Source organism: Stegostoma tigrinum, chromosome 25 (genome assembly GCF_030684315.1).
Source record: "Stegostoma tigrinum isolate sSteTig4 chromosome 25, sSteTig4.hap1, whole genome shotgun sequence".
Taxonomy (NCBI): domain Eukaryota; kingdom Metazoa; phylum Chordata; class Chondrichthyes; order Orectolobiformes; family Stegostomatidae; genus Stegostoma; species Stegostoma tigrinum.
In genome coordinates, this window is record NC_081378.1 from 1,110,525 (window position 1) to 1,134,705 (window position 24,181).

At 43.2% G+C, this 24,181-nt stretch overlaps 1 protein-coding gene across 2 annotated transcripts in view; it reads right to left on the reverse strand.

Annotated features, from left to right (window-relative positions):
• LOC125463164 (semaphorin-3A) overlaps nucleotides 1-24,181 on the reverse strand; it is a 409,874-nt gene that overhangs the window by 148,326 nt on the left and 237,367 nt on the right. For both annotated transcript variants that reach the window (XM_048554000.2, XM_048554001.2), the window contains exon 3: nucleotides 3,154-3,314. In XM_048554000.2, coding sequence (XP_048409957.1) covers nucleotides 3,154-3,314 — 161 coding nt within the window. The remainder of the gene's footprint in view (nucleotides 1-3,153; nucleotides 3,315-24,181) is intronic.

Genomic DNA, 24,181 nt, shown 5'->3' on the forward strand with positions numbered 1-24,181 from the left:
AGAATGTGGTGTCATAGAGTCATACAGCATGGAAACAGACCCTTTGATCTAACTCATCTGTGCCAACCAAGTTTCCCAAACTAAAGTAGTCCGACTTGCCTGCGTTTGGCCTAAATCCCTCTAAATCTTGCCCATTCATGTACCTGTCCAAATGTCTTTTAAATGTAGTAACTGTACCTGAATCTACCATTTTATAAGGAGCTATAAGGCGGTGGTCACACCTAAGGTACAGGAAAAAGGTAGCTGGGTGACTGTCAGGAAAGGGAAAGGGAATAGGCTGACAGTGCAGGGATCCCCTGTGGCCATTCCCCTCAATAATAAATATGCTGTTTTGGATACTGTTGCTGGGGGGGACCTGCCAGGGGAAGGCCATAGCAGACAGGTTTTTGGCACTGAGCCTGGCCCAGTGGCCTTAAGAAGGCGTATATTGTGTTTGCTTTCAAGAGCCGTGAGGTTATGCTCCAGCTATACAAAAGCCTGGTTTGGCCACATCTGGAGTATTGTGTCCAGTTCTAGCTGCCTCATTACAGGAAAGATGTGGAAGCATTGGAAAAGGTGCAGAGGAGATTTATCAGGAAGTTACCTGGAATGGAGGGAAGGTCTTAGGACGAAAGGTTGAGGGAGCTAGGTCTTTTCTCTTTAGAACAACGAAGTGTGAGAGGTAACTTGAACGAGGTGTACAAAATGATCAGAGATATAGATATAGAGAGCCAGAGACTTTTTTCCTAGGATGGAGGTAGCCACTATGAGGGGCATAGTTTTAAAGTGAGTGGAGCTGGATATAAGGGAGACGTCAGAGGTAGGTTCTTTACTCAAAGAGTGGTAGGGGCGTGGAATGCATTGCCAGAAAGGATAATGGAGTCAGCATCATTAGGGACATTTAAACAGCTATGAGATAGGCATATGGATGATAATATAAGGTATGGCTGGATTTTAGACAGAACTTAGGATTAGGGTAAAAGATTGACACAACATTGTGAGCCAAAGGGCCTGTACTGTGCTGTACTGATTTATGTTCTTGGCAACTCATTCCGCATGCAGTGGTGATGAGCTGCTTTCTTGAACTGCTCTTGTCCATGTGCTCTAGGTTGACCCACAATGCTTTAAGAGACAGAATTCCAGATTGTGATCCAACGACAGTGATACAAAGAATGGTAATACATTTCCAAGTCAGGATGGTGAGTGGCTTAGAGGGGAACTTGCAGGTGTTAGAACTCCCATATATCTGTTGCCCTCATCCTTCTGGATGGAAGTGCTTGAGGGTTGGGAGGATGCTGTCTAAGGTTCTTTGGTGAATTTCTGCAGTGCATCTTGCAGATAGTACACACTGCTGCTACTGAGATTTGGTGGTGGATGGAGTGGACATTTGTGGATGCAGTGCCAATTAAGCAGGCTACTTTGTCCTGAAAGGTGTCAAGCTTCTTGCGTGTTGTTGTGGCTGCACTCATCCAAGCACATGGGGAGTATTCCATCACACTCCTGCCTAGTGCCTTGTAGATGATGGACAGGCTTAGGGAGTCAGGAGGTCAATTACTCACCACAGTAATTCCTAGCCTCTGATCTGCCCTTTTAGCCGCCATGTTTAGGTGGCAGGTCCAGTTGAGGTTCTGGTCAATGGTAGCCTCAGGAATCTTGATAGTGGAGGATTCAGTGATGGTATTTGCCACTTGTCAGCCCAAGCCTGAATATTGCCTAGATTGTGCAACATTTGAATATGGTGTTCTTTAGTATCTGAGGAGTCGCAAATGGTGTTGAACGTTGTGTAATCATCAGCGAACATTGCCCATTTCTGACCTTATGATGGAGAGAAGGTCATTGATGAAGCAGCTGAAGATGGTTGGGACTAGGACACTACCCTGAGGAACTGTAACCAGCAGATAGTTTGCTCCCTTGCTATCCACTGATTCCAGTTTTGCTGGGGTTACTTAATGCTACACTCAGTCAAGTGTTGCCTTGATACCAAGGGCTGTCACTCTCATATCATCTCTGGAAATTTTTTCGTCATGCTTGAAGCAACATTGTAATGAAATCAGAAGCTGAGTGGCCCTGGCAGAACCCAAACTGGGCTCCACTATGCAGGTTATTGCTGAGCAAGTGCTGCTTTATAGCACTATTGATGACATCTTCCATCACTTTACTGATGATGGAAAGTAGACTGATGGAGTGGTAATTGGCCAAGTTGGATTTGTCAAACTTTTTACGGACAGCTTTTTGTGCCGTTCTGGTTATCCCAATTCAAGAAGAACATACAGAAACTGTTTGAGAGATAATAACAATTAAAATTATGGCAATAAGGAAAGACATGAGATCTAAAAGCTTCCAAATTGGAGCAGAGAGGTTGAAATGGAGATTTAGTAGAGGTTTAAAAATTAAAATTTTAAGAGGGCAAACAGAAAAAGGTTATTCCCATCACTTGTCAAATTGTTAACAAGGAAATCTATGCATTTATTAGGAGAACAATGCCGCAAGGTTGGAATGTTTGAACACATATTGCTGTACTTTACCAAATCAAAAATCTGAGGAAGATAACGCAAGTCTGCAAAGTCAAGACATGGGTTTGTGAGTGAAGTAAATAACTGAAGCTGAAACAGGCATGAGTAGAATGCCATCCTTCTGTAATTGTTATGATTGTATGACATCTTTCACATCAGATTTTAAACCTTCTTAATATCTATTTTCAAAACGGACAACCTCTTTTGTTTTCACTGCTCTCGCTGGTATTTACCATGTTCACTACTCCATTCCCCTACTCCTAATATAACATGGCCTGCTGCTCTTTGCTGTTTTCCAATACCCTCATTCAATGCATATATAATCAGCTGTGATGCTGCTATTGTAGAATAGTTGACCCAAAATGGCTTTCAGAGCTCATTCACACATCAAAGCTATTTGAGAGAGCTAGAACCCAGCATGTGGAAGCATATCCAGCAATGTGTCTTCATGAGAAATGAAAATTGGCAAGACTGGTACCAGATTGCAAGAACAGGCAAGTGACTATTTCTCTATATCTCAGGGGCAGAATCCAAGATTTATGGATTTAAGGCAAGGTAAGATTATCAGAAAGGACTTCACATTTTCTATAAGACAGGCAGCAAAGGAAGGATTAGGAAGATGTTTGTTGATCATATATTTTCACGATACACAGGCACATACCTTCAAAACATCCTTGTTTATGTTGATCAGATTGAATGAAAATATATGATCCTTGGCCCCGACAAAGAGTCTGCCTTTCTCCTCGTCCAACAAGAATGTCTGGTAACCAGAGCTGTTTGCAATTCCAACAAAAGTGACAACGCTGTTTAATTCCATCATTTCTGTGGAGAAGAGAGAAAAATCTTGAGTGAAAGATCAAGCGACTACAATTATTCTGATTGACAACATCATGACACAACAGGTTTGAAAAAAATGTAAAGGCCGTGGAGATGTCATAAATTCTGAACATGCAAAAACTTGAAGGGGGGGGACATGCTTTAGGGAGGAATGCTGTTAAATTGCTTACATTAATACTGCCTGAAGGTGAGCATATGGGACAGTAAGGCATCTTTGAGGTTATGCGTTGAGCAAACACTGCAAGGGGAACAGGGCAAAATTCAAAGTCTAATGGGGAAAGCTCAGCTGGACTGTCTTCAGAAATGCCAGCTGCATTCGCTTCTTATTGAAGCTAGTACAATAATGCAGATACAAAAATACTTTTTGAACCAAACCCATTGCTCAATTTAACTCGTGTCAGTTGATAACCATGAAGCTGAACCTCACTCATTATTGTAATGTTTCTGACTTTTCAGCTATTTATCCAGGAGTGTTCAAGTTCATGGAAATAACTAGCCAGAAACACCTCATCAGAGTAAAAACTGAAAGAACCGTGGATGCTGTAAATCAGGAACAAAATCAAAAACTGCTGGTAAAGCTCAGCAGGTCTGGCAGTATCTGTGAAGAAAAAATTAGAGATAACAAAGTGTGGAGCTGGATGAACCCAGCAGGCCAAGCAGCATCTTGGGAGCAGAAAAGCTGACATCTTGGGCCCAGATCCTTCATCAGAAATGGGGGAGGGGGTGATGGTTCTGAAATAAATAGGGAGAGAGGGCGAGGCAGGTCGAAGATGGACAGAGGAGAAGATAGGTGGAGAGGAGACAGACAGGTTAAAGAGGCGGGAAGGTAGGGAGGGGATAGGTCAGCCTGTGGAGGACAGACAGGTCAAGGGGGCGGAATTAGGTTAGTAGGCAAGAAATGGGGGTACGTCTTGAGGTGGGAGGAGGGGATAGGTGAGAGGAAGAACAAGTTAGGGAGGCGGGGACGAGCTGGGCTGGTTTTGGGATGCCGTGGGGGGAGAGGAGATTTTGAAGCTTGTGAACAACTGCACCTCCCAGTTGCAAACCATTTTAACTCCCCCTCCTATTCCTCAGACGACATGTCCTTCCTAGGCCTCCTGCAGTGCCACAACGATGCCACCCGAAGGTTGCCGGAACAGCGACTCATATTCTGCTTGGGAACCCTGCAGCCTAATGGTATCAATGTGGACTTCACAAGCTTCAAAATCTCCCCTCCCCCCACCGCATCCCAAAACCAGCCCAGCTCTTCCCCTTCCCCCACTGCATCCCAAAACCAGCCCAGCTTGTCCCCGCCTCCCTAACCTGTTCTTCCTCTCACCTATCCCCACCTCCCATCTCAAGCTGCATGCCCATTTCCTACCTACTAACCTAATCCCGCCCCCCTGACCTGTCCGTCCTCCCCGGACTGACCTATTCCCTCCCTACCTCCCCACCTACACTCACCTCATCTTGCTCCATCCACGCCTCTTTGACTTGTCTGTCTCCTCTCCACCTATCTTCTCCTCTATCCATCTTGGATCTACCTTCCCCTCTCTCCTCATTTATTTCAGAACCCTCACCGCTTCCTCCAATTCTGATGAAGGGTCTAGGCCTGAAACGTCAGCTTTTATTCTCCTAAGATGGTGTTTGGCCCATGTTCATCCAGCTCCACACTTTGTTGCCTCGGATTCACCAGCATTGGCAGCTCCGGTTATGTCTGATATCGGATAAAAATCAGAGTTAATGTTTCGGGTCCAGTGAAATCAGTTCAGGTTTTTCTTCACAGATGCTGCCAGACTTCCTGAGCTTTTCCAGCAACTTCTGGTTTTCTTAACACCTCAAAGTTAGAAAGGAAGGCTACGTGGTCTAAGCAGCCAATAGGGGTGCTTGTGGTGTAGTGGTAGTTTCCCTAACTCTAAACCAGGTGATCCAGATTCAAGTCCCACCTGCTCCAGAAGTGAGAGATAGAATCACCTAATGAGTCAGAAACATCATCCCAACACCCACAAACGAAGCCGCATTAGAACATTATTCCAACGAGCCACCACACACTGCAGCACAGAGGAACTACGCAGAGCAGAAGAAAATCACCTATACAGCGTATTCAAAAAGAACGGTTACCCTATGAACACAGTCCGCCGATTTCTCAGCAACAAACCCAAACAAACAGACAAAACGGGCTCAGAAACCATAATCACTCTCCCCTACATCAAAGACATTTCTGAAATGACTGCCAGACTACTCGGACCTCTTGCCATCATGGTAGCCCACAAACCCACCAACACACTAAAACAGCAGCTAATGAACTTAAAAGACCCTATAGAGACAACAAGCAAAACGAACGTCATCTACAAAATACCTTGCAAGAACTGTGACAAACACTACATTGGACAAACAAGCAGAAAGCTAGCCACCAGGATACATGAACATCAACTAGCCACAAAACGACATGACCCACTATCACTAGTATCCTTACATACAGATGAGGAAGGACACCACTTTGATTGGGACAACACATCCATCCTAGGACAAGCCAAACAGAGACATGCACGAGAATTCCTAGGAGCATGGCATTCGAACCAGAATTCCATCAACAAACACATTGACTTGGAGCCAATCTACCATCCCCTGAGAAAAAGAACAGGAAATGACACCACCAACCCAAGGAAACCTAACCAGATAAATAGAAAGCGGGACATAACACCAGCGCTTCGTCGGAGGCTCACTGATGATGTTACCTAGAATGGTGACGAAACGTCTGAAAACTAATCTTCCAGCTCAGCGAGGAAACTCACACCCAGAACCTCAACCTGAGCTACAAATCTTCTCAAAACTCGCCAGAAACATCTACTCTCACTCGACACCTATATATCTTCATCATGCTGAACCTCATTCTGAATGGTTTTGTGCGAGCAGACTAGAATGTCAATGATAAGGAGAGAGGGTGTTGGCATCCTTCATTGCATAATCCTATCCAAAACCAGTTGAACACCAAGGTGATGAAATACTACTGAAACACCTCTGTTCCTCCACAACTCCTGATGTTCTCAAATACTTATATTGCTTTGAGTGGGGTAGTTGCCTGCAGTCCCGCTATTCCATCAGTGAATCGCATTGCAGAATCTTACAATTGTTACAACACAGGAGGCCATTCAACCCATTGTAGCTGCACGGATTCTCCAAATGAGCACCTTATTTCATGCCATCCCCCACTTTCTCCCCTACAAGGATTGGTGATGGTCCAGTACTATTATTGTTAGATTATTAATCCAAAGACCCACATAATGTTCTGGGGACCCAGGTTCAAATCCTGCCACAGCAGATGGTGGAATCGAATTTTTTAAAAATTTGGAATTAAGAGCGTAATGATGACCATGAACCCATTGCTGATTATCAGGAAGAAAGAACACCTGGTTCACTATTGTCCTTTAGGGATGGGGCCTGCCATTTTTACCTGCTCTGGACTACATGTGACTCCAGACCCACAGCAATGTGGTTCACTCTTAACTACCCTCTGGTCGATTAGGGGTGGGCAATAAATGTTGGGCCTCACCAGAGTTGCCCTTATCCTATAGATAGACAGTAATTGCTACTTTTCAACTAATCATCAAAGTTTTTTTGGAATGTGTCTCCTCCACACACTCAGATGGTACTCTAGACTGTAGTTACATGCTTTGTGAAGAGATTCCTCAGATCACCTTTTCTTCATCTGCCAATTACAGTAATCTGTGGCTTCTTATTGATGATTCTTTAACAAGTGAGATTAGTTTCTCCCTAAGTACTTTATGTAATCCTCCCATATATCCAAATGCTTAAACCAAGGTTTCTCTTGGCCTTCTCCTCCCTAGACTCTTCAGCATCCAATTGACTCCTTCAAACCTCTCTCCACTTTTTCGCACCCAATCCTTATTTAAAATTTCACCTTTCATCAAATCACTAGTCTTTACTTCTAACATTGATATAAATATTCACCAAGACAAGAAAGGCATTGTGACTTATGCAATGTCTTTGAAATTTTCTTTCAGCGCTGAAGGTGCTACATAAATGCAAGTTGTCGTTGATATTGGTGCCATTTGTAGATAGTTAACATTTGTGAAGGTGTAATTGCTAAATCCCAGATGTTGTGATGAAATGTCAACTTCCGCAGTTTTAACAGATATTCTTCTCTTGTCAAACCTGCTGGGTATTTTCTGTGTTGTGTTTTTGTTTTAATCAGATTTTTAGTTAAGTTCATCTCATTGTTTTCTTAATTTAATTTTTACACCATGGTCCTTTCTCTTGCCCGGTCCAAAGGATTTCATGTTTCCAATCATCTGTTATTCGTGGTTTTAAATAGCGTGATGCACAATAGACAGCGTTTTTCTTTCCAAAGGCAGATTGAAGTGACTTTGTACTAGTACAGAGAAGGAACTGAGTCTCACTACTGAACCTTGTCAAACTGGCACAGTGATAATGGGAACTGCAGATGCTGGAGATTCCAAGATAATAAAATGTGAGGCTGGATGAACACAGCAGGCTAAGCAGCATCTCAGGAGCACAATGTCAGGTTTTGAAGCAATGCTGGAAGTCTGAGGTCCAGGGCTTTGTCAATAAATATTGTGCCATAATAGACACATACACAGATATGAAAGCGATGAATAGGAACAGGGATGGAAGCAAGCCCTCACTGGACCTTTGCCATGTTTTTAAGAGGCCTATATCTACGCACAGCTCATCTACACTCTATTTTGCTTTCTGAAAGGGAGTGAAACATCTTTGTTCCAGCATCTTTTTCACAAATTTTATGTTCCTTCTTCTTTCTTCTTGTGCTTACTTTTCCTTCCTCCTCCCTAATCTCTTTAGTTTTGTAATCTCAATTTTAATAGAATTTAATACCTTTCAAATCTTCAGTACGATTTATTTCCTCCTAATTATTTTTCACTCCTCTTTAACTCCTGGCTGCATTTCTCCTTCAGGATCTGCACACACTCATTTCCACTTCTTGCTGGTTCCCTTTCCAATATTAAAAACTGTGGAGCTGGGGCTGAGTTTCCTGACAGGGGGCTCAAACAACTCTATCGCAAAGAAAGACCTAAACTGGGAGCAGAACCAAAATACAAAACAAGCGAAGTTCTTTTTGCTGTAACTCCCCCAGTAACCTGCAATTAGCTACAGACTAATTCTATAGATTCAGTCTTGCATGTTTGATGCTCCAACATCTTTAGGTTTTAAAGTGGTTTGCTGTCACTGAAGTCGATGTCAATGTCATGCTTTAATATACAGCTCATTCATTCCTTCACAAAGAGAAGCACCATGGAATGAATCTCCCACTCTGTTTCCAGCATGTTTTACCAAAGGGTAATAAATTGCCAGCAAAGTCAAATGTTTTGTTAATGATGGCGAATTGTTAGCAGTGGATGTGAAGTCAAAGAGACTGCCACAGAATTATTGTTGTGTGACTGATTTTCACTTTTTCTCTGGCCAGACTGAGTAGTTTGAATATTTAAAAAGTTTTACTATTTGGCAAAGCTCAAATCATGTCTTCTGAAGCCAGCTCCAGTTTTCTATTTTACTTGGATTTCCATGAAGAAGCTCAGCACAGAAGGAAGTCATTAAGTCACAGAATGATTGTTACTAAAAGGGAGACTACTTGACTGCTTAACATTATGGTGGATCTCTGCAGGAGCATTGCAGCCAGTGTCACACTCCAGGCTTTACCCAGAGCCTTGTAAACCTTCTCTCTTCATGTATTTCTTCAATGTGCTTTTTCTAAAAAAAAGCATAATTAAATCTGCCTCCACCACACTCAGGCAGCATATTCACATTCTAACAACTAGCTGTGCGACAAGGCTTTTCTTCTTCTGAAACCAAAATACTGGGACTACTGGATATCGGAATTTGCAATGCTGGAAATACTCAGCAGGTTTGGCAGCAAGTGTCGGGGGAGAAACAAAATTAACATTTTGAGTTTGATGTGGCTCCTTCAGAATTGAAAAGGGAGAGGAATATAATGAGTACTGTGCAAAGCATAGGGCAGGTTGTGGGCTCTGGGTGAGGAAGAACAGCAGGGAAACTAAGGGTCAGGGTAAATGGTAGGAGAGCTTAAATGACAATATGACATGAAACAAAAGGCCAAGGGATTGTTAGTGACAAAGTGCAAAAAAAGTACTAATGCAGAGTGTGAATGGAAGAAGTGTGAGCAATTCTGTCTGAAAATAAAACTACGAGAAACAACATGAGCATCATCATGTGGAAAAAAAACAAAATATAGGACAGAAATCACATCTGAAACTGTTGAACTTAATGTTAAATCCAAGAATCTGCCAAATGTCTGTACCTCCAGATTACAATGGGCTTCACTGGAATACTTCAGCAGAACAAATTCAATGATGTGCCCGTGAGAACAAGGTGGGCAGTTACAATTACAAGTGTGAGCAAGCTCAGGGGGTTCTAATGGTAGATTTGTTTGGCAAGTGCTCATTCAACCACATTACAGGTGATAGATGTTGGGATGGTTGGAAATGGGATGCATTGCTTCAATTCAGCAGAAAGGAAGACACATCAAGAACTCATGTGGAAGGGCGGATTTTCCAAACTGATGCAGAGGTGAAAAACTGGAGGAATGGAGTGCGGTCCTTGCAGGAGACAGAGTTTGTGGGAGTATTCTTGAGGTGGTTGTAGGATGTAGTGGGCTTAAAACAAATATTAGTCTACAAACTATCCCTAGAATGGAGACAGAAATGTCAAGGAGTGGAAGGGAAATGTTGGAGATGCACTTGGTGATGGTGAGAGAAGGTTAAAAATTGAAACCAAAGAGCAAGAAGCTGCACAAATACACTGATAAGTGTACTGTAAAATTAAAAACTGTTGGAAAACTTAATAGGTTTGGCAGCATTTATAGAAAGAAAAACAGAGTTAACATTCCAGGCCAATAACCTTTCAACAGAATGACTCTGATGAAATAAACATTAAACTCTGCTTTTCTCTCTTCAAAGATGCTGCAAGAATTGAGATTCTCTAAGATATTTTGCTTTTATTTCAGGTTTCCAATATTTGCAGTACTTTGCTTTTGTACCAGGAGAAAGGTTTTGGCCATGGGGAGCTGAGGAGGACTGGAATAAGAAATGCTCCACATGACTCTAAAAGAGAAGCATCACTGGAAACCCATGCAGGTACCGAGAAGCAATATCTTTTATTTGGAGGAAATGAGACCAATTATTTGTTCAATGAGACAATGTGCTCAGCCAGATGGGGAGGGTAGTTACGGATTGGGGACCGTTGAGGTCTCTGTCCAATTTGGATGAGGAGAGTTGTCAGAATCTCCTGGTTGGGGGCTCTTACAAAGTAGTGATAAATTACTGCCTCTGCCATCTGCTATTATTAGACCAATGGCAAATTTTGATGCTTCCCACATTTTATAGCTAACAAAGTGCTGAGTTTGGGAAAAGTACAAGGTGCAATATTGTGTTACAGTCTGGCTGCATTTCAGTGTCCTACTTGACGACAGATTTGCCATGCTTTCCCCCCCCCCCCCCCCCCCCCACCACAGAGTGATATGATATGAAGGAGCTTAACATTGCAGCCTCTTCCCTTTGTCATGAAGATCAGGCTTCTTTCAGGTGCTGGATTACTTGTAAAATTATTTCCATTCACAAAAACAAATTGAAGAGTTCAGCTAAAATTGCACTCATACAGAATGACGCTTCAAACATATCTCATTGCTGTAGATGTCTTTTCAACTGTGACGTGCTCACAGAAACACTGATGTAAATTCCAACGGAGACATTAACATGTTGAATCAACATCTGAAAAAGTCAAATTCTCACCTACACAGTACTGGACCTAACACTTCGGATATTTTGCAATCAACCTGATCAGAAATGTAATGACACAGCTGTGGAGAAGTGAAATTGGAACCAGGGTCTCCTGGTTCAGAGGTAGGGACGCTATCCCTGTGTCACAGGGTCCATTTCTGAACATTTCATACTGTCTAAGTCACCACATTTTTACTTAGCATTGAAACTAACACTGGTGTTCTGGGTGATTGAAACTTGAAGTCTAAGTTTCATTTGAGCTGTTACAGCAACAAGTATAACTTTGATTGATTTCTTAATGGAGAGTATTACCATTTTTCACCTTTGTAAAATAAAAGGTTAACGTTAACCTGCTGGTATCTCCTCAGAAGATCAAACAGAACGAGATATTTAGCAGGGGATGAGGTAAGCTCTGATTCTCAGGGCAGGTCTCATCTTGACCATGAGGTTTTCTGATCAGTCTGACTGCCAGAAGTATTTTGATTTCCCCTGCAAAACTGTCTTTCAAGGTCAAAGGAAATCCACCCATTTATACTGAATACTTGTGTGAAACACTGAATTTGTAACATGCTGATCCCTTCTGGAAGGGAATGTAGACAGCAGTGCGACAGTAATCAGATCTATCCCTGAAACTCCCACTGGGACATAGCTGCAGGTGAGTTTTAAGACTGATTTTCATTGTAAGAAAATGGAAACAAGCTGCTCCAGGCAGCAAGCCTACTGCACGTTGCATTTTCCACTGTTTCTGGTGAGTAGCAGATTAAATATAGAAGTGACTGCCAGATGCTCAGTCCAGAGATACATCCCTTGCTGATGGTAAACAATAGACATGTTGTCTGGCTTAGCAGACAGGTATGGGGTGAGTTACAGCTATTTAAAAATTGTTAGTATGCATTATCTTCATGTCCACAAATGTCAGTTTTTACAATGCTTCATTCCTAGGAGATAAATTTAATCTGAACAATTTAATTTTCAATGCATTCTACACTCTGTATTTTTAAGATAACAAGTAGGTGCACTAAAAAGGTTTCCGGTCAAAGATTTGGCTGGGTCAAATTTCAGGAATTCCCTCTCCCTCCCAACACTTCTCAGGTACCTGCACCACACAGCCTGGCTTTGTATCGCAAGGCAGCTCACTACCCCCACCTTCTCAAGGGCAGTTGGAGATAGGTCTTAAATGTTGGCCCAACCAGTGAGGCCCATATCCAGTGAAAGATTGGCAAAAAACAATTTCTGCAAACTATATTCTTAACCCGAAATAATTAACTTCCCCAATGGGTTCGTGATGCACCATTGCAGTTCATCTGCCGTTAGGGAGGGTATTCCAGGAGCTTGACCCAGTGACAACGAAGGAACAGCGATATATTTCCAAGTCAGGATAGTGAGAAGCTTGGAGGGAAACTTGCCGGGGATGGTGTTCCCATGCAATTTCTGCCCTTGTCCTTCCAGATGAAGTGATTATGAAGGAAGAGCCTTGGTGAGTTGCCTACAGTGCATCTTGTAGATGGTAAACCCTGCACCTACTATGTGCCAGTGATGGAAGGAGTGAATGCTGAAGTTGATGGATGGGGTACATTTTATCTTGGATGATGTTTAACTTGGAGCTGCATTCATCCAGGTAAGTGTGGAGTATTCCATCCTGACTGGTGCCTTGGAGGTGATGGGCAGGCTTTGGAGATTGAGGAGTTGAGTTACCCACTGCAGAATTACCAGACTCTAACCTGCTCTTTTAGCCAAAGAATTTACACGGCTATTCAAGTTCAGTTTCTTAAGAGCCGTGGAGACAATACAGCCACCTCAGTCTGACAGGGCAACACGGTGGCTCAGTGGTTAGCACTGCTGCCTCACAGCGCCAGGGACCTGGGTTTGATTCCATCCTCAGGTGACCATCTGTGTGGAGTTTGCACATTCTCGCTGTGTCTGTGTGGGTTTCCTCCCACAGTCCAAAGATGTGCAGGCTAGGTGGATTGGATATGCTAAAATTGCCCACAGTGATCAAGGATGTGTGAGCTAAATGGGTTAACCATGGGAAATGCATGATTACAAGGATTGGGTGGATCTGGGTTAGATGCTCTTCAAAGGGTCAGTGTGGACTTGATGAGCTGAATGGCCTCTTTCCACACTGTAAGAATTCTATGATTCTAACTTGTCCATGCTGACCAGATATCTTAAATTAATCTGGTCCCATTGAGCCCATAAACCCTTCTTGTTCACATATCTATCCAGATGCCTTTTAAAGTGCAATAATTGTGCTAGTTCTGGATGTGAGTTTGCTCGCTGAGCTGGCAGGTTAGTTTTCAGACGTTTCGTCACCAACGAAGGCGGTAACATCATCAGTGAGCCTCCGACGAAGCGCTGGTGTTATGTCCCACTTTCTATTTATCTGGTTAGGTTTCCTTGGGTTGGTGATGTCATTTCCTGTGTTGGTGATGTCATTTCCTGTGTTGGTGATGTACCAGCCTCCACCACCTCCGCTGGCAGCTCATTCCATACACTCAACCCCTCTTCACAAAAAAGTTATCCCTTAGATCCCTTATAAATCTTTCCCCTCCCACCTTAAAACTAAGCCCTCTTCTTTGGGGGTCTCCTACCCTGGGGAAAAGAGCTTGGCTTTTCACAGTATCCAGGCCCCTCATGTTTTTGCAAACCTCTAAAAAGATCACCCACCTCAGCCTCTGATGCTCCAGGAAAAATAGCCCCAGCCTAATCATCCTGTCCCTACAGCTGAAACCCTCCAATTCTGGCAATATCCTTGTAAATCTTTTCTGAACCCTTTTAACTTTCACAATATCTAAACCCATGTGCTCTATTGTGAAGGGTTCAGTCATAATTATGCTATTGAATGTCAAGGGACAGTGGTTACGTACAACCTGTCAGTACAAGCCTGGATGTTTTCCGGGTCTGGATGCATTTGAACTTCGATTACTTGGGTATCCAAGGAGTCATAAATGATGCTGAACATTGTGCAATCATTGGTGAACATTCCATTTCTGACATTACGGTGAAGGGAAGGTCATTGATAAAGCAGCTGAAGATGGTTGGGCCTAGGACACTACCCTGGAGGAACCTCTGCAGAGATGTCCTGAAGCTGAGATGACTGACTGTTTGACCTAAGACAACAAAGTGTAGAGATGGATGAACACGGCAGGCCAAACAGCATCTTAGGAGCACAAAAGCTGACATTTCGGGCCTAGAAAGGGTCAGAAAGGGTCTAGGCCTGAAACATCAGCTTTTGCACTCCTAAGATGCTGCTTGGCCTGCTGTATTTATCCAGCCTCACACTTTGTTATCTCGGATTCTCCAGCATCTGCAGTTCCTATTATCTCTGACTGCTTGACCTGTCTTTATCATCAGCATTTAATCCAATAAGTAAATATCTGCACCAGAGTTAATTGAATTGATTCCAAATGAAACATCCTGAAAGCAGTTTGGAATATTGATGAAAATGGGGAGTAATTTGTTGACTTCTAGCTGCTCACACTAAACAAATGCATGGTGGCTCCATGGGATACAGGAATTCGAAGTGGGAGTACACAAACACATTTTTCCTGCTCCTCTGATACAGCTCTACACCTTGTTATCTCACATTTTCCCCTCATTATTTGAATCCTTAATGATGCAATTGAAGAGCCTCAGGGTGAACCTATTGATGCTGTCCCAATAGCCTGTCTAAGCAGTACTCTGATCTTCCTTCAGCTACAAATTGAAAACCTTCACAGCTGCACTACCTCTTATATGCAAATTCTGAAAATTGATTTGTACAATCAAAGGTGCCCCACTCATTGTTTTTTGCCTGCTGAGACCCACAAGACAAATCACAACACAATATTTTCAAACAAAGTAAACTTTTATAATACAATAAACCTAGAGAGATGGTCAAAAATGAAAAGTTCCAAGTGTGACTTAGCCAAATGGCTATGTTCTACTCTGTGCTTTAGAATAACGTCATAGAATTCATGAAAACTTCACATGGTTGTACTGGGGTTCGTGTGTGTTCCCCTTACCCTAATGTTCCATCAATGTCGAATGGACATGTGATTATCAGCATCACACCATACAGCTCTGTATGTAGCTTCATGCTTATATCTTACACAAAGCAATCCCTAGCTCTATCCCCTGTACTACTAACAATAATTAAACTGCTGGAATTTGTTTTCAGGATAATTTGCAAGAACTTCAATTTGAGGAGCAAACCGTCAATCTACATGCTCTGATGAAGGGTCTAGGCCTGAAACGTCAGCTTTTGTGCTCCTGAGATGCTGCTTGGCCTGCTGTGTTCATCCAGCTTCACACTTTATTATCTTGGATTCTCCAGCATCTGCAGCTCCCATTATCACCGAAACCAGCAATCTACATGCTCTGATGAAGGGTCTAGACCCGAAACATCAGCTTTTGTGCTCCTGAGATGCTGCTTGGCCTGCTGTGTTCATCCAGCTTCACACTTTATTATCTTGGATTCTCCAGCATCTGCAGTTCCCATTATCTCTGATTACATGGAGAACACTGTTGGGTTGCAAACTGGAATTTGATTGAAATCCTTAATGAAGTTGGCACAGTTTTAGGGCATCACAGCAGCTCACTGGTTTGCACTGCTGCTTCACAGTGCCAGGGACGTGGTTGGAATCGAGCCTGCGGGTGACTGTCTGTGTGGAATTTGTACTTTTTCCCCATGTCTACATGAGTTTCCTTCAGGTGCCCCAGTTTTATCGCACAGTCCAAAGATGTGCAGGCTAAGTGGTTGGCCATGTTAAATTGTACAGGATTGTGCAGGCTAGGTGGGTTAGCCATAGAACACAGAACATAGAACATAGAACATAGAACAGTACAGCACAGTACAGGCCCTTTGGCCCACGATGTTGTGCTGACCTATTATCCTACTAAAATCAATCTACCCTGCATACCCTACATTTTACTATCTTCCATGTGCCTATCCAAGAGTCGCTTAAATCTCCCTAATGTATCTGACTCCACTACCACTGCTGGCAACGCATTCCACATGCCAACCACTCTCTGTGTGAAGAATGTACCTTCCTCCAATCACCTTAAAACCATGCCCCCTCATAATTTCCACCCTGGCAAAAAGTCTCTGTCTATCCACCCTATCTATGCCCCTCATCATCTTGTAAACCCCTATCAAGTCACCTCTCATCCTTCTTCACTCCAATGAAAATAGCCCTAGCTCCCTCAACTTTTCCTCATGAGACCTGCCCTCCAGTCCAGGCAGCATCTTGGTAAATTTCCTCTGCACCCTCTCAAAAGTTTCTACATCTTTCCTGCAATGAGGTGGCCAGAGCTGAGCACAATATTCCAAGTGTGTGTAACCAGAGTTTTATAGAGCTGCAGCATAATCTCATGGTTCTTAAACTCAATTCCCCTGCCAATGAAAACCAACACACCATACGCCTTCTTCATAACCCTATTAACTTAGGTCACAACTTTGAGGTATCTATGGACGTGGACCCCAAGATCCTTCTGTTCCTCCACAATGCTGAGAATCCTGCCATTAACCCTGTATTCTGCTTTCAAATTCAAATCACTTGACACTTTTCTGGGTTGAATTTCATCTGCCAAATGCAGGGTTACAAGGGTAGGGTGGGAGTAGGGGGGAAGCATGGATCTGGGTGAGCTGTTCCTGGGAGGATCAGTGTGACCTGAAGGGCTGAATAGCATGCTTCCATTCTGTAGGGATTCTATGGTACTCCTTAGGTGTCAGTGTGAAGAATGCACCCAACAATGTAGATTGATAGTTAACTGCCAGTGTTTGTTGGAAATAATAAACCAGACAGCTTTGCTCTGGTCATTCACTGGTTCATTTTTTCAAGGCAAAGCTCTGATCATGAAACTATAAGTATTGATTTTCCCCTTGCACTGATGCTTTTTGCCCTAATGAGAGCAAGATAAAATATTTTGACAAAATGTGTATTTTTTCAGCAAATCTCAAGTTTGGTGCTATCAAGCAATTATATGACAATAACTTTCTGCAGACATAGTTTATAAAACTGTTTTTTAACTTTTACTGGTTTTTGCAACACTGATAAACACAACCTTACCAAGCTGTGAACCCTTCAAGATTTTGCATGTAAACATTTAACTAGTCTAATACTCCAACAAGGTGTTCTCCAGGCAGGTGGAAGGTATCTGTGTTATTGAGAGACCTGAAATACTTCCAACCTGAGTGAGCATTACCCACTGCAGTATGTTACCAGCTGGCTGTGCTGGCTTTCTGGGGCTAAGATATGGTGAGGATACAGATGTGCTGTCAACCTGAGAGACAAGGAATTGTTATCCTTCCAATTTCATTGAATTGTCAATTCGATATTGACAATTCTAGTGCAATGACAAATGTCACAACTCTTCAGTTCCCTTTGCAATCTGAAGCTATTGTCATATCTTCAAGAAAGAAGGCAGAATATAAAGCTGAGTGACAACAGATAAACTGACGCAAGGCAGGATGGGTCTGCGCAGAAATTTAAAACATGGTGATATTGTCTCCTCAATGTGCACTTCATTATAAATACATCCTTCTGAGACAACAGGATCAATTCAATTTACCAAAATGGTGCTACTGCTGGGCTCAACTGCATTTGTATTTGCTAGAATTTAGAAGAATGAGGGGGGATCTCATAGAAACATATAAAATCCTGCTGGGACAGGGCAGGCTAGATGTGGGAAGAATGTTCTTGATGTTGGGGAAGTCCAGAACTAGGGTTCACTGTCTACGAATAAGGGGTATACCATTCAGGGCTGAGATGAAGAACAATTTCTTCAGTCAGTGTTGTAAATCTGTGGGACTTTCTCCCACAGGAAGCTGTTGGGGCCAGTTCACTCGATATATTCAAGAGGGAGCTGGACGTGGCCCTTGCAGCTAAAAGGATCCACGGTTTTGGGGAGAGGGCGGGAATGGGATACTGAGATTGCATGGCCAGCCATGATCATATTGAATGGTGGTGCATGCTCAAAGGGCTGAATGGCCTACTCCTGCAACTACTTCTGTGCTTCTATGAGTGTATGATGATGGGCAGTTGCAGCTTCTATCTCCAGAAGGTACAGCATGTCACAGGGAGCGAACCCAAAGTCAACTATTTCCTGGTTTCACTCATGGATCCTTCTTTAGACTGAGACTGGGCCTTGAGCTTCTGGTTTAAATTCAACAAAATCCTTCAGAGTTTGTGATTGAACAAAACCAACAACTGAGCAGATAGATAATGGCTCCAGTTGAAGGCAGGATACAGGGTTTCTTGGAAGTTAACAAAGACCTAATGAAATGACAGAAGGCACTGCATGAAAGGTGTGATTTCAGAGAATGTGATTTCATTATCAAGTCTTTAATTACAGTGAAAGACTAACACATTTTTTTAATTAAAAGGGATTTCATTCCATGTGTTTTGTCCCAGAAATTGAATGATAAATTATAGAAACTTTCTAATGTAGCTGGGATTTTCAAAAAATATTGAGAAGATCAGTACAAAGGTCTCTGTCCTTCTTAAAGTGGTGAGACCAGTGTGGGCCTGGGATTCTATAGCAGTGCAAAATAAATGGTTAGGAAAAAGAAAGAGAAAAAAAAACATGTGGCTAAGTTGAGAAACATTAATATTTTGTACATCTTCAGAAAATCTCCCTCTAACCCCAATAATAATGCTCCGTACTATGATCATCCATTCAACCTAAGAACTGTGCGCCTTTACTGAAGATGTGTTTACTTAATAAATGGAGACAATTTCTTTCAATGACCAGATGGATAAAAAAATCCTATTAAACATTGAAATTAAAATACTACAAGGAAGATTGAATTCACAAAACTGATCTGTATTTAACTTTATAAAAGTATCTAATTTCAACCAACTCCCAGTAAAAGGATCTAGAAGAACCGATTCCTTTATTCGTTCACGGGATGAGAGTGTCGCTGGCCTAGGCAGTATTTATTGTCCATCCCTAATTGCCCAGAGGGCTGTTAAGAGTCAATCACATTCCTGTGGGTGTGGAGTCATATGTTGGCCAGACCAGGTAAGCGTGACAGATGTCCTTCCAAAAAGGAAAATAGTGAACCAGATGGCTTTTTTCGGCAACACATTCAAAGCATTCATGGTCATCATTAGACTCTTAAGTCCAGAAATTTATGAATTCAAATGCCACTGTCTGTTATGGTGAGATTCGAACCCATATGTCTATGGAACCTATATATCTTTCCTCATATGTCAGTGGTGCAATCCCAAGAATCAGTCTGATGAACCTTCGCTGGACTCCCTCAGTAACAAGAATGTCCTTCCTCAGGCTGGGAGACCAAAACTGCACCCAATGTTCAAGGTGTGGCCTCACAAAGGCCCTGTATAATTACAGAAAGCTTTCCTTACTCCGATACTTAAATCCTATCGCTATGAAGGCCAGCATGCCATTAATTTCCCTCACTGCCTGCTGCACCTGCATGCCAACCTTCAGCAACTGTTCCACCATGACACCCAGATCTCGTTGTACCTCACCTTTTCCTAAACTGCCACCATTCAGAAATTCATCTGCCTTCCTATTTTTGCCACCAAATTGGATAATCTCACATTTACCCATGTTATATTGTATTTGCCAAATATTTGCCCTCTCAGCCAATCTATCCAAGTCACTCTACAGCTACACGGCCACCCAGCTTAGTGCCATCTGCAGATTTGGAGATATTGCATTCAATCCCTATCGTACCCCAGGGTCACCGCCTGCCATTCTGAAAAGGACCTGTTTATTCCAATTCTCCACTGCCGGTTTGCCAACCAGTTCTCTATCCATGTCAACGTTACCACCAACATCATAAACTTTAATTTTCCTTACTGATCTCTTGTATGAAACCTTGTCAAAAGCCTTCTCTAAAGGATGTGATTGAAAAACAGTCAAATGTTCATGTGTATTCCAACAGTTAACCCACTGAATGTTCTTCAGGTGACCGAACAACTTGTAGCTTATATCTATATTTCTGAAAGCTGTTACAAAGTCTGAAACTCTTCACTCTTCTGCTTGTCAGTACAAACCTGACAGGGTGCGATGGAGAGCCCATTTAATTACGTCAGCAAATAGAAAGAACAAAACTGAAACTCATTGAAGACAGCTAAATGCACGAGACCGAACCTGATTAAACCAAACTGGACCAGATAAACCCAATTTTAAAAAAAGGTTCCAACCCTTTAAAGGAGCACCAGAACAAAAACAAATATTGAAAATCTGAATGAACATAATGAAATGTTAATGTCATTTTGGTCATTTTCAATGGCCTCTAGCTTCAGCGATAGCCAGTGGTCATCAATAGCCTCGAATGCACCAGGAGACATTGTGTGCTGTCCTCCCATGGGCACCCAGAAATGGGCATTCAGGAACGGCAAACCCCTCCGAACAAGCTCAAATTTACATTAGGCCTTTTACAACCTGGGATCCCCTGAAGCACATTTTCCAGGGTTAAGAATTAAATAACAACAGGGAGATAATAAAATGTGAGGCTGGATGAACACAGCAGGCCAAGCAGCATCTCAGGAGCACAAAAGCTGACGTTTTGGGCCTAGACCCTTCATCAGAGAGGGGGATGGGGAGAGGGAACTGGAATAAATAGGGAGAGAGGGGGAGGCGGACCGAAGATGGAGAGAAAAGAAGATAGGTGGAGAGAGTATAGGTGGGGAGGTAGGGAGGGGATAGGTCAGTCCAGGGAAGACGGACAGGTCAAGGAGGTGGGATGAGGTTAGTAGGTAGATGGGGGTGCGGCTGGGGGTGGGAGGAAGGGATGGGTGAGAGGAAGAACCGGTTAGGGAGGCAGAGACAGGTTGGACTGGCAACAGGGAGAGATCTGTACAGGACTACTGAACTGATAACAAACCAGCTGGCTGCTTTTGTTTGATTCATTCACAGGATAAGGGTGCCTCTAGATAGACCAATATTCATTAGCCATCCCTAATTGCCCAGAAGGCAGTTAAAAGTCAACTACTTCGTTGTTGGTCTGGAGTCACATGTAGGCCAGACCAGTTAAGAATGGCAGATTTACCTTCCCTGAAGGCCCTTACTGAGCCAAGTGGGTTTTACAACAATCGATGATAGTTTCTTGCTCATCCTTACAAAAACAGGCTTTGAAAATTCAAGATAACAAGGTGTAGAGCTGGATGAACACAGCAGGCCAAGCAGCATCAAAAGAGCAGTAAGGCCGATGTTTCGGGTCTGGACGCTTCTTCAGAAATGAAGGGTCCAGACTCGAAACATCAGCTTTCTTGCTCCTCTGATGCTGCTTGGCCTGCTGTGTTCATCCAGCTCTACACCTTGTTATCTCAGAGTCTCCAGCATCTGCAGTTCTTACTATCTTTGAAAATTCAAGATTATTCTTATAAATAGAATTTGAATTTCACCATCTGTCATAGAGTTGTACAGCATGGAAACAGACCCTTCCGTCAAACAAGTCCATGCCAAATTAATCTCGTCCCACCTGCCTGCTCCTGGCCCATATCCATCCAAACCTTCCCTATTCATGTACTTATCCAAATGTTTTTTGAATTCTTCAATTGTACCCACATCGACCACTTCCTCAGGAAATTCATTCCACAGGCCAACACCCTCTGTGTTAAAGGCTTGCCCCTCATGTCTTTTCTAAATCTCTCCTCTCACCTTAAAAATGTGCCCTTCTTCTTAAAATCCCCCATTCTACAGAAAAGACAGCTACAATTGACTCTGTTAGTACCCCTCATTACTTTATAAACTTCTTGAAGGTCGCCTCTCAACTTCCTGTCTCCAGTGCAAACATCCCCGCTTACCCAGCTGTCCTTTATAACTCAAACCTCTTATACCCAGCAGCATCTTGGTAAATCTCTTCTGAACCCTCTCCACCTTAATAATATCCTTCTTACAATTGGGTGGCCAGAACCAGACACAGATGAATCCATGTCCCCAGAACATGAGGTTGGAAGTTCTGTATGACCAGTCCAGTAATATTACGACCACAGCACCAACTCCCTTGTTTTTGTTATTGATGAAATTTGCCTTTCCTGTTGCTATTCTGTGCAGGCAGATTTCCTTCCCTCAAGGACATCAGTGAAACAGGTAGTTATATCGTTACTGTTAGAACAGGAACAAAAGCAGAAGTTGTTGGAAAAGCTCAGCATCTGTGAAGAAAAATGAAAGTTAACGTTTCAGGTCCGGTGGCCCTTCCTCAGTTTGTTTTGAATCTCAAATTTTTGTAGGTGTAACGCCTGCCCATTTACTTCCTTCCTCCCCAGTATCCAAAAACCCAAACATACCTTCCAGCTGAAGCAACACTTTACCTGCATTTCCCAGAATCTCGTCTATTGCACTCACTGTTCACAATGTGGTCTCCTCCACCTTGGGGAAATGAAGCACAGACTAGGTAAGTGCTCGCAAAACATTTACATTCTGTCCACACAAAAAGACCTTGAGCTTCCAGCTGCCTGCCACCTTAACACACCATCCTGTTCCCTGGCCAACATCCCTGTCTCAGTAAAAACCAAAAGAACTGTGGATGCTGTAAATCAGGAACCAAAACAAAAGTTGCTGGAAAAGCTCAGCCAGACTTGCGCTATCTGTGAAAAAAAATTCAGTGTTAATGTTTTGGGTCTCGTGACCCTAACTCAGAATTCCTCAATTCTGAGGAAGGGTCACTGGACCCGAAAAGTGAACTCTGATATTTTTTTCCGCAGATGCTGCCAGACCTGCTGAGTTTTTCCAACAAGTTCTGATTTTATGTGTGTGTCAGGCTTGCTGCAGGGTTCCCGCAAAGCTCAACGCAAGCTGGAAGAACGACACCTCCTTTTCCACTTGGGGTCCCTGTAGCCCTCTGGACTCAATATCGGCTATAAAATCCTTACAATGGGCAAACTGGCCCTTCAGCCCAACACACCCACACTGACCCTCAGAGCATCCCACCCAGACCCATTCCCCCTATAACCTACAATCGGACAATTTAGCATGGCCAATCCATCTAGCCTGCACATGTTTAGTCTGTGGAAGGAGACTGGAGGACCTGGCGGAAACCTACACAGACACGGGGAGAATGTGCAAACTCCATACAGACAGTCACCTGAGGTTGGAATCGAACCTGGATCCCACGAGCTGTGAGGCAACAGTGCTAACCACTGTGCCACCTGAGTTCAATAATATTAGGCTCTAAACTCTGCCATGTCCTAGCTCCCTACCCCACACCACCAAGCCTTGTTATCACAGTCTGCCATTGCACACACTACCTATTGTTGGTCACTAACAGTTTCTATTAACAGCTATTCTGTCTCTTCGCCAGATCGTTATCAACTCCTTTGTCCTACTGTTCTTCTCTCTCGTTGGGCTCTGCCCCTACCTATCATTTACTCCTCATACCCCTCTCCCTCATCCTATCTTCTGTATATAAACTGATGTTTCCCTAGCTACCGTCAGTTCTGAGGAAGGGTCACTGGACCCGAAACGTGAACTCTGATTTTTTCTTCACAGGTGGTACCAGACCTGCTGAGCTTTTCCAGGGACTTCTGTTTTTGTTCCCGATTTACAGCATCTGCAGTTCTTTTTTTTTGTCAAATATTTATTGCTGGGATTTGAGTCTGTATTTCCAGAACGCTATCCTAGCTCCTACTAGGAGAAAGTAGGAACTGCTGATGCTGGAGAATCTGAGATTACAAGGTGTAGAGCTGGATGAACACAGCAGGCCAAGCAGCATCAGAGGAACAGGTAGGCTGACATTTCTGGCCTCGATCTTTCTTCAGAAATTGGGGGCGAGGCGGGGTATGGTCAGTGGTGGGCAGAATTGCGTTGGCAGTGGGCGGAGTCATCAGCAGCAGTGTCGATAGTGTTTGCTGTCCCAGAAGAGGTGAACCCAGCGGCAGAGGATGTGATATCATCCATAGGTGCACTGACAATGGTCACATGACTAATGGGGATGGGCACATTGTGGGGAAGGTTCTGGGTAGGGTTGGGGATTTGGGTGGTGGAGCAAGCCTGTTTTGAGTGGTAGGCACAAGTTTACTGTATTTACAATTTTTAAGTGTCCAATAAAGCTGAGTGGAATTGTGAGTTCAGGTTGTGGATCCTACAAAGAATAAAAAACAGGAGAGGTCCTTTGCAGGCCTG